General features: G+C 67.9%; 1 protein-coding gene across 1 annotated transcript; it reads left to right on the plus strand.

The window, feature by feature from the left end:
* F2R (coagulation factor II thrombin receptor) lies at positions 1 to 8,049 on the plus strand. The gene is made up of 2 exons (XM_051838682.2): positions 1 to 160; positions 5,395 to 8,049. The coding sequence occupies exons 1-2, from the start codon at positions 73 to 75 to the stop codon at positions 6,585 to 6,587; spliced, it is 1,281 nt and encodes a 426-aa protein (XP_051694642.1). The 5' UTR covers positions 1 to 72; the 3' UTR covers positions 6,588 to 8,049.
* Positions 8,050 to 10,879: the final 2,830 nt, after the last annotated feature.

Consider the following 10,879-nt stretch of genomic DNA (forward strand, 5'->3'; position numbering starts at 1 on the left):
CGGCTCCGCCCCTCCAGCTCCGCCAGTGCCCGCGCGCCCGCAGACCCGGGAGAGCGGCCGCGACTCGGGACAATGGGGCCGCGGCGGCTGCTGCTGGTCGCCGCCGGCCTCAGCCTGTGCTGGCCTCTGCTGAGCGCCCGCGCCCCACACCGCGACCCAGGTGAGCGGCGGGAGCGGGTCGGACCCTGAGTCCAGCCCCGAGGGTGCCCGGCCGGTCCCCGGGGCCGCAGTGCGCCCCGGAAGCCCCCGGCGCGTGGCTGAGGCCGGAGCCCTGCGCGCGGTGCCCGCGGACGTGGCTGGGGGGGGGGGCGCAGGGTGGGGCAGGGGCGTCCCGCAGCTGGAACGCCTCGCCCGCCGGTCAGGCCGCCTGCCCAGGTCAATAGGGCAGACGGCTTGCTCGGCCGCGCTCCGGAGCTGCGGGCAGGGCGTCCAGCCGGTCACGCCCGCGCGCTGTGACAGACGCGGGAGCCGTCGGGGCCCGGGTCGGGTGGGGACGACGTGGGTGGGGGGCGCCCCACTCTCGCCGTGTACACTTGGCCTTTGGGGCGTCCCAGGACCGCAGCCCGGCGCGGCCGTCGGGGAGCCCGCAGGCTGGTGGAGACGCGGTGGGCAAGATCGGGGCCCCTGACCGGGTCCTGCCACGTCCCCTGCTTCCTTCCGTGAGACGGACAGCGCAGAAAGGGACTGGCCGGCGTCCGCGGGGCCTGGAGCCTCGCAGGGAGTGGGGGGTGGGGGCGGCAGGAGGGAGGCTGAGGGCAAAGTGGCCGGCTGTCTGCTCTCTCCAGCCTGGCGCCACCCGCTCCCTCTGGAATCGCCTGGTTAAGGCGGGGACTCGGTTCCTCCTGCCGGTTCTGAAAGCTGGGCTCGGCTCGGAGCAGACGCCAGGTTCTGTCCGGCAGTCCCGAGTGCCGGTGCCCACTGGCTAGCCCCGCCCAGGAGTGCCCTGCTGAGAGCTGGTTCCTCAGCTTTCCTGGGGCGCCCTGGCACCGCCCATTCTGCTCTGCGTGTGCGGGGTGCCTCTGCCTGTCACTCTGGGGGGTGACCGGGAGAACCCCCCGGGATCTGGTCCCTGGTGCATGCATGGCTGTGCCGCTGAGGTTCAGCGCGGCGTTTCCCACCTGCTCCTGCTTTGTGGCTTCTTCCCCGCTGCCTGTCTCCCACTCACTCCCACCTGCAGCCCTGCAGTGGAGACCTGGCGCTGTGGCCGTGCTCTTTCTGGGGTGAACTCGGCTGGGCCCCCTCCCGCCCCACCCCGTGACCCGGAGACCCCCTGAGCCGGGTGACGAGGCGGCGTCTGCGGGTGCTGCAGAAGGAGCTCCCTGAGAAGTGAGCGAGGTTCCTGTCACTTTCATGACGATGCGTCTGTAACTTTAGGAGGCGTGTGCCGCGACCCCTGGTTCAGTGACAGGCTGGAGACCCGGCGCTGGGGTCCCGAGGCGGTTTTCGGTTTTCCCTTGTGCAAACCACGAGTGAGAACTGGAAGCCATGGAGTTGCTGCGCAGGTAGCGAGGGCACCACGGCCCTCACCCAGGAGTTGCCCTGCGTGCTCTCCCGGAACATCCTACACAGTCTGCGTTCCTGCTGTCGCTGTAGCTGATTCCATAACCCCTGCCAAGTCGCCCCCGGGGTTCACAGCCGTGCCGCGGCAGCAGAACCCCGGCTCCCGGCTTTGGGAGGAAGCCGCCCCAGGGCTGCTCCTGGTGGGTCGCTCGGGTCGGGGGCCGCAGCAGGACAGGGAGGGGTGCGGGGCCCAGCGTGGGACCTGTGGGAACGGAGGTTCCCGGGAGGCAGCCGACCCCCTGCACTGAGCATCGAGCTTCGGTTCTGCCTGGCGTCTCGTAAGAAACAGGCAGAGAGAGACAGAGACTGATAAGACAGAGAGAGAGAGAGAGAGAGATCTTCCATCTGCTGGCCGCAGCAGCCAGGGCTGAGCCAGGCCAAAGCCGAGATCCAGGAGCGCCATCCTGGTCTGCGGCTGCTGGAGCCGTCACTGCGGGCTTCTCGGCGTTAGCAGGAGTGGGGTCAGGTCAGAGCAGCCAGGACTGGCAGCCCGCAGCCGGACCCCGGCAGGCAGAGGCCCCGCCCCCTGCGCCACAGCGCGGCCCCCGGCGGCCTCCTGTGACCCTGCGGCCAGCGTGACCCTCTGTGCCCCTGCGGCGCTGCTCGTCCACTCGCTGCTCTTGAACCTGACCCTCTCTCGAACGGCATGACCTGAAGTCACTAGGGGACGGGGCCCTCCCACGTCCCACACTGCAGCGTCTGGGCTCGAGTCCCGGCTCCACTGCCGACCCAGCCCCCTGCTCATGCACCCTGCGCCGTGGGGGAGACCTGGAGAGGAGCTGTCTGCTCTCGTTCAAGTTGAACCCTAGCTCTGCTGCTGTTGAAGACGTGGCTGCACCCCTGGGTCCTGTGCGCTTTGCTGGGAACCTGGGAACCTTTGTGGGAACCTGGGCCTGGCCCTGGGCCTCTGCTCATTCCCCCAGCTTGAGCCACACAGGGCAGCACGGAGTCCTGCCGGCTGGCGGCTGGGGGAGGCCGCCGTGGACTCGCTCCCAGGGTCAGGCGGGAGAGGCATGGCCCAAGAGGGCGCCCTGTGGTCGTCCAGTCCCGCAGCCCCGTGTCGTCCAGTCCCGGGGCCCCGTGTGGTCGTCCAGTCCCGCGGCCCCATGTGGTCATCCAGTCCCGCGGCCCCGAGGTGCTTGGAGAAGCCGGGAGGCTGCAGCAGGGCAGGTCGGCTGACTTGAGGACCCGCACTGCTCTTTCTGCAGAGTAACAGCCAAAGCACAATGACTCACTGGGCACGGGCCCCTGACCGCAGCTCTTGACCCCTGAGCCGGGGGGGGGGGAGGGCAGCGACTCCCACGGAAACCTCAGCCCGAGAGGCCGGCTGGGGGCGGTTCTAGTCGCCTTGCTTGCTTGCAGCCTTCTTTGGTGCTGCTGTGTGGTGTTTTTGTTTTTTTTTTTTTTTTTCTGACGTTCTTTAATTTCACAAAAACCAGAATATCAAGCCCTGATGGGAGGAAGGGTAACGCCTTCGGCGGTGACATTCGACCAGGGGGTTTGTGTTCTTCCTGGCCCGGGGCTGTGACGCTGGGTTTCCAGGGTGTGACGTCGGCACAGGTCGGCCGAGCGGGGCTGTGCTGTGGTGGCCAGGCCTCCCTCTCGGCTCCCATGCTCACTGTGCTGGCTGAGGCACCAGGGAGGTGCCGGCGGACTCGAGATGGGTGTGGAGGGTGTGTCTTCAAGGGAAGGAAACGACCCTCGGGCAACTCAAGACTTGAAACGGATCTGCAGCTCCGAGTCTCTGGGCTAGGTGCTCTGCGACCTGTGTCCTGGGCATCGGGACATTGGAGTACGGTGCCCAGGTCCCACCATGTCCGAGAGAGTGTGAGTGCATGACACGGGACTTTGTTTATGGAGTGTGACCGCAGAGGAGCCAACTCCGCCCCTGTTCCTGGGGGAACCCAGCCGGAGTAGGTGGTACCTCGCGGTTCCCACCCCGTGTGCCTCTCTGAAACCCCTGTGATTGAGGCCGGGACTCGGGGCTCCCTCTGGCCATTCCGCCCCTGGGATCCCAGCGTGCTGTGTGGTGCCTGGGGTTGCACGCTGTTGCAGGCCATAGGAACCACGGTTTTGTCTCTGGGCCTCCGCTGAGACCCTGCGCGGCTGGTGCAGGTGTGTGTGGGCTGCCCGCCCTTGGCCAGGCACCGTCTCCCCGAGGCAGCTTCAGATGGGGTCTCCCGGCTGAAGGCTCATGCACCCTGCCTGGGTGGGGCCGAGTCAGTGTGCATGCTCAGCTGGGGGCGCCCTCCCCCTGGGGCCGAGTCATGCAAGGCTGAGGACGCCCCCCCAAGTCAGCGTGTAAGGCTGGGGACACCCTCCCCTGGGGCCGAGTCAGCGTGCACGGCTGGGGGCGTCCCCCCCACTGCCTGCTGTGAGCCTGCACCTCTGCAGCTGGCACATCCCCCCCACCCCCTACCCCCAGCTGCTCACAGCGCTCCAGGGAAGCTGCTCGTGTGGGTGCCTGTTTGTTAGGGCATTGGAAGGACGCAGTGACCGGCGTGGGGCAGGGCGCACGTGGGACCTGGTGTGGGGCATGGCACACATGGAGCGTGGAGTGGGGCCGGCACTTCCATCCCCGCTCTGGGGCCACCCCCAGGAGCCGGCTGCTGTTTGTGTGGACACGGGTCCTTTGGGGTTTGGAGCCAGCCTGCAGCCCCTGTCCCCTGCCCAGAGGTTGGGGTGGGAGGGGCGCTCTGCCCACCCTGCCCCGGAGAGCAGCTGCCACCATTGCACACGGGACACAGCACTCTGAACTTCAGGACAGGAAGTGGGGCGAGACCCCATGCGGTCACAGGACCAGGCCAGGGCGCTGAGACAGGAACCCCGTCCCTGGCTCCAGACCGCCCCTCCTCCAGCCTCCCCTCCCGCCGCCTCAAGCCCAGACCCTGCAGGCGCGTCCAGAGGCTTCCTTGCATCGGAGGTCTGGATGTGGGAGGGCCTCCCTGCTGCCCACTCTCTGCGCTGCTGCCCTCCGCCCTCCTGGACACCCCTGGGCACAGCTCCACTGCTGCAGACCCTGGCGGAGGTGTGAGGTCCACGGCTCCTGTCCAGCCTCCTGCAGCAGGAGAGGGGCCAGCATCGCCGGAGCTGCTTCCCACCCCCGGCACCCAGGGCCCAGCAGAGACCCCGTCCCTGTGCCCTGGGGCAGTGTCTCCCAGCCGCTCGTCTGCCCGCTATTCCCCGTGAGCCCTCGCAGGGGAGGAGGGTGACAAGGGAGGAACGCGCCTTCTGTCCACGTCTGGTGAATCGCCAGAGAGCCCAGGTGGCCCGGGGTGGCCTGGAGGCACTCGTCGCTAGGACAGAGCTGGGGAGGCGGGGGGCGGAGGTGGCGGCACCTTGTGGCTCTGTTGGATGGAGGTTTGGACCCAGAGGTGGCGAGGCACTTGGGACAGCTGCTGTGTAATCAAACGAGTGCAGGGGCCGGTGCTGCTGGCCTGGGAGCCCCGCGCCCTGCTCTGAGTGTGCCTGCAGCCCCAGAACTGCAGGAGCCCCTCAACACCCCGGTGGGCTCAGGGAAGCCTGGGTAGATGAGAGCGAGCCCTTCCACCCGCTGGGTCGCTCCCCACGTGGCCGCCCGGCCGGGGCTGGGCCCGATGAAGCCAGGAGCTTCTCTCGGGTCTCCCGTGGCAGGCAGGGGCCCAAGCACTTGGTCCGTCCCCGGCTGCTTTCCCAGGGGCATGGGCAGGGAGCTGGATCAGAAATGGAGCAGCCGGGACCCGACCCAGGGCTCATCTGGGATGCCGGCGGCATAGGCAGTGGCTTCACCCGCTGCACAGCGCCGGCCCCTCTTTTCCCTTTGAAATCATTCACCTTCTAAATTCCGTTTTCCAGGATTCGGCGCAACCAACCACACCGTGGGTCCCCGGACCTTCTTTCTCAGGGAGTCCGACCACGGGTTCGAGCCGTTCCCCATCGACGAGGACCAGGAGCAGAACGCGAGCGCGCTGGCTGAAGCCAGGCTGCGCCCCGCCAACCACAGCCGCCCGCCGCCGCCGCCGACCGTGTCCATCTCCCCAGAGGCCGCCGGGTACCTGAGCGGCCCCTGGCTGAGGCTGTTCATCCCCGCGGTCTACACGGGCGTCCTCGTGGTCAGCCTGCCCCTGAACGTCATGGCCATAGCCGTGTTCCTCCTGCGGATGAAGGTCAAGAAGCCGGCCGTGGTGTACATGCTGCACCTGGCCACGGCCGACGTGCTGTTCGCGGCCGTGCTGCCCTTCAAGATCAGCTACTACTTCTCCGGCAGCGACTGGCGGTTCGGCTCGGGGACGTGCCGCCTCGTCACCGCGGCCTTCTACTGCAACATGTACGCCTCCGTCCTGCTCATGACGGCCATCAGCGTGGACCGCTTCCTGGCCGTGCTCTACCCCATGCGGTCCCTGGCCTGGCGCACGCTGGGCAGGGCCTCCTTCGCCTGCCTGGCCATCTGGGCCACGGCCCTGGCCGGCGTGGTGCCGCTGCTCCTGCGGGAGCAGGCGGTCTGGGTCCCCGGGCTCAACGTCACCACGTGCCACGACGTGCTCAGCCAGGGGCTGCTCGAGGGCTTCTACGCCCACTACTTCTCCGCCTTCTCGGCCGTCTTCTTCTTCGTGCCGCTGCTCGTGTCCACCGCCTGCTACGTGTCCATCATCCGCTGCCTCGGCTCCTCCGCCGTGGCCAACCGCGGCAGGAAGTCCCGGGCGCTGCTGCTGTCCGCCGCTGTCTTCTGCATCTTCCTGCTCTGCTTCGGACCCACCAACGTGCTCCTGGTGGCGCACTACGCCTCCCTGTCCCGCGAGCCCGCCTCCGAGGCCGCCTACTTCGCCTACCTGCTGTGCGTGTGCGTGAGCAGCGTGAGCTGCTGCCTGGACCCGCTGGTCTACTACTACGCGTCGTCCGAGTGCCAGCGGCAGCTGCGCGCCCTGCTGTGCTGCAGAGAGAGCGCCGACGGCGCCAGCTACAACAGCAGCGGGCAGCTGGTGCCCAGCAAAGGGGACACCTGCTCCAGCCACCTGGCCCACAGCGTCTACAAGAAGCTGCTCACCTAGCCAGGGCTGCCGGCTGCTCACGGAGAGGACGCGCGGGGCGCGCACGAGCTGCGGACTCGTTAGTGATCTCCAGGACACGCTCGTTAGTGATCTCCAGGACACGCGTGTCTGAGCTCAAGCCGGGCGGCCCCGGGGCTGTGTGTGGCCAGCATCACTCTCCCAACACGCCAGTGCACTTGCTCTGTGTGTGTGTGCACACGCTCGTTCTGATTGCCGTGTGTGTGTGCACACGCTCGTTCTGATTGCCGTGTGTGTGTGTGCACACGCTCGTTCTGATTGCCGTGTGTGTGTGCACACGCTCGTTCTGATTGCCATGTGTGTGTGTGCACACGCTCGTTCTGATTGCCGTGTGTGTGTGTGTACACGCTTGTTCTGATTGCCATGTGTGTGTGGTGTGTGTGTGCACACGCTCGTTCTTGCCCTGTGTGTGCACACGCTCGTTCTGATTGCCGTGTGTGTGTGTGTACACGCTTGTTCTGATTGCCATGTGTGTGTGGTGTGTGTGTGCACACGCTCGTTCTTGCCCTGTGTGTGCACACGCTCGTTCTTGCCCTGTGTGTGTGTGTGCACACGCTCGTTCTGATTGCCGTGTGTGTGTGTGCACACGCTCGTTCTGAGTGCATATGCTCTGTATCCCAGCGATTGTGGAAATACCCACTCCCTGATTTGACACGCGAGGCCTGGGTGGGTGCCGTTGGCCCTGACCTGGGAGGACGTCCACGCACAGGGAGGGGTCCCGCGGCTCGTGCGGCTGGTGTGTTGAGGTTGTTCCACGGCGGGTGAAGTTGTGGAGGGAGGAGGCTCTGTGTGCAGGAGGATGGACAGCGTTTGCCTCGGAAGCACTTGGAATTCTTAACCGAACACCGATGAGAACCCTGTGTGGGCGCGGGCACCCCTCTGCCGTTCTGTGCACGTGTGTCGGGACGGAGCCTGGGTCCCAGCGGTGGCCACGGCCGGCACGCAGAGCAGCCAGCCCTGAAGGGGGTCCCCACACAGCAAACTCGCAGCTGGATTGGCCTGTGATGTGTGTGATGTGTGTGCTGTACAGGGGTATGGTGCGGGTGCCATGCGTGTGCCACGTGTGGAGAAGCGTGGTGCAAGTGCCATGCGTGTGCCACGTGTGGAGAAGCGTGGTGCGCGTGCCATGCCTGTGCCGCGTGTGGAAGAGCGTGGTGCAAGTGCCATGCGTGTGCTGTGTGTGGAAGAGCGTGGTGCGGGTGCCATGCGTGTGCTGTGTGTGGAAGAGCGTGGTGCCGTGCCGTGCGGGTGCAGGACAGAACGGGCGTTTCCAGCGGCTGTGGGCGAGAATCGGCCGAGGAGGGTGGGCGTGTGGGTGCTGCCCGGCTGAGCCTGTCCCTCGGGGTGGAGCCGCGCCGTGGGGCCGGGGCTCTGAGGGCGGAGGGCGTGGCCGAGCGTTGCTGACCCCGTGATGAGCGCCTGTGGAAAGTCTTCCTGAGTCTCACTGCATTGTCTTTTTTTCCTCACGGAAAACGGTGACATTGAAACCAAAACGGGAAGCCGCAGGGCCAGCGCTCGGCTGTGTGAGAGCAGACGCTCGGGCGCCGCGTGGAGACCCCCGTGCTCCTGCCGTGCGTGGGAGGGGGTCGCCTGGCCATCAGCACCAGGTTCTACCCGCAGGGCTGGCCCCAGGGAGGCGCAGTGGGGCAGTCGGCCCCGCCCCTCGGCTGCTGTCCTAGCACAGAGTCCAGAGGCCACCGTCACCCTGGCCAGCAGAGGCCAGCTTCCTGGGCGGGTCCGCGGTGTGGGGGATGGGCGCTGCCGCCCCTGTCGGTCACCCCAGTGTCGCCCCTCCTGATTGCAGGTGCGGCTGCCTCTCTGTCCCCTCAGGGAAGAACAGGGAGGGGCCGGGGCGGCTGAGGCTCCTGACCTCCCCCACCCAAAGCGAGAGCTCGCGTTCCCCCACCCCCACCCCCACCCCCACCCCCCAGGCAATGGCGGGCCCTGGAGGGGAGGGGCCGAGGCGGGGGCTGCGCGGTGAGCAGGGGGGCGCAGGTGCGCCTGGCTTCCGCGCCGCCCCCGCCGCGCCCCTGCCTCCTCACCCACTGCCCCATCCGAAACCGCGAGGCAGGACGAACCCCTCGCCCCGTGGGTGGCGTCTCGCGGGTGCTGGTCCCCGGAGGTAAAGCTAAGCGGCCACGACCACCTCGGGCGGCGGGGGAGGGGTAAAAGCAAAGTCTGCCCGCGCCCCCGAGTTGAACACAGCTGTGGGGGGAGCTCTGGGCGCCGGGGGAGTGTCGGGGCGGGGGTGTGCTGAGCGGGGTGGGCCTGGCCGGGCAGAGGGGCCCTCCCCTCCCCAGGGAGCTTGGCCCCCAGCCGCTGTTCTTTCGCACAACTGGCTTGCGCTCCCAACTCACGCTTGTCTGTTTGCACCGAGTCAGAAATAGCCCGTTGAGGGAAATGGACGACTTGGCTCTTGGCCACCGGCTGGAAGATGTTAGGCCACACTCAGCCAGCTGCGGCACATCTCGCGGGAGGGCTGGGGTCGGGGAAGGGGTGGGGGAGACAGCCGGGGGACATCCTGTCCGCAGGTGCCGAGGGGGAGCCCGGGGAGAGACGTGGGGCGCTGGGGGAGACTTCCTGGTGCAGCCGCTGTGCCGTGTGGCTGTGCCTTCAGCCCCTGGCCCGGTGTGCAGGGTGAAGCAAGCTGTGAGGTGCGGCGGTGACCCCTGTGGGTGCCCACGCCGTGGCCAGTTCAGGCTCTGACCGTTCCTGAGCGTGGAGGTCCTTGCTGCGTCTACCCAGGCCCATGGCGTCCCCAGATTGCGTGGTCAGGTGTCCCGGGGTCGCTGACCGGCGGGCTCTCCTGGCCTCGCTGACCGGCGGGCTCTCCTGGCCTCGCTAAGTTGGAGGAGGCGGAGGCACAGGTGCTGACTATGTTGGGTGAACACGGCTCCCAGCTGCAGGCCATCCCACGGAGTCTCCAGCTGCCCCGTGGCGGGGCATCCGTGTCTGGAAACTGAAGTGAGCAGGTGCCGTGTGGCCCACAGGTTGGGAAGCTGTCATGAAGTCCGGTTTTCAGGCAACCACTGTGTGACACGAGGAGGGGGATTCCTGCAGCGTGCAGTCTCAGCCCGCCGGGCTGGGGGCAGGCTGCTTCCGAGCACGGCTTCTCCCCAGGGCGGTCTCTCTACCCAGTGGAGACCCGGCTCTGGGTTTGTGGTCACGGAGACCACGGACTCTGCTGATCTGGAAACAGATGGAAAGCCAGGGGCCGCACTGAGCAGGGTCCTGGAATTCAGATCACACGGCAGGTGCGCCTCCCACCCTGGCGGCTGTGTGGTTATCGCTGCAGGAAGTGACTCAGGAGCCCGGGAGAGGTCGGCTCCGAAGGCAGGTGGGGGCCGTGGCCGGGCTGCCGTCCGGCGGTCTTAGCACCGCGCCGTGCCGCTGGCTGCGTGCTGAGCTGCCGCCCGACACGTCCAGGGCGGGAGGACGCCCTGCAGAGCCGCGCCCACGGGCACGAGCGCGGTGTGCCTTGGCTCCTTCTTCTGAGCTAGTGGCCGGGAAACCAGAAGTGGAAACGCCCATGGAGGACGCGGTGTGGGGGGGCCCGGGGTCCGCAGCCCTGGGATTCGGCAGAACCCCCAGGCCTGTGCTCAGCCCCGCCGCAGGCTGCCGGCAGCTAAACAAGGCCCGTGCCGGCCCCTCGCGCAGCCCCTGCTGAGAGCCGTGGGCCGGGCAGGGAGGGTGCGATGGTGCGCAGGGCCCACGAGGACGCTGCGTGTCCAGTCCACGCAGCGCAGCCGGCCCGGGCATGGGCTTGGTTTGGCTGCCGGCCCGGGGGGCTCGGTGAGTGCAGCAGCTCCCCGGGGGCTGTGGGCGCGGTGGCCCTCGGGCCTCCCGGCGGGTCAGGGCCCTCGGGCTTCTCCTGAGGCAGACTGGCGGCCCGCGAGGGGAGCTGAAGTCCTCGTGTCCTGGCAGGCTCTCCGCGGCCGCGTCGCTCTGTCGGGACATCGGGCGTTTCCAGCGTGCTGCTGGCGCGACGCAGTCAGGATCGGCTGTGAGGGCAGCGGCCTGCTGCCTGCCCCCGCCAGGGTGAACACAGCTTGAACGGCCGTGAGCCCCTCCAGAAGCCTTGGCACAGCCCCCTGAGGGGCTTCAGCGGCGACTCTGTGGGTTAGAAGACAGCACCGGGCCAGGAGTGGAGGGGGATGTGTGCTGTCCAGGCCTGGCTCAAGGGTGGTGACCACAGGGCCTGGTGCTGGCTGGCGTGGAGCTGGGTGACCGCAGGCCCTGGTGTGGGTTCACGGGGGCCTGGGTGACCACAGGGC

Source organism: Oryctolagus cuniculus, chromosome 14 (genome assembly GCF_964237555.1).
Source record: "Oryctolagus cuniculus chromosome 14, mOryCun1.1, whole genome shotgun sequence".
In the NCBI taxonomy this organism is placed as follows: domain Eukaryota; kingdom Metazoa; phylum Chordata; class Mammalia; order Lagomorpha; family Leporidae; genus Oryctolagus; species Oryctolagus cuniculus.

What these genes read in the sequence shown, in the direction of transcription:
- F2R (XM_051838682.2), top strand. Translation starts at nt 73, where the DNA reads ATGGGGCCGCGGCGGCTGCTGCTGGTCGCCGCCGGCCTCAGCCTGTGC. An exon ending in CGCCCCACACCGCGACCCAG is followed by an intron (nt 161 to 5,394) that starts GTGAGCGGCGGG and finishes TCCGTTTTCCAG; the next exon opens with GATTCGGCGCAACCAACCAC.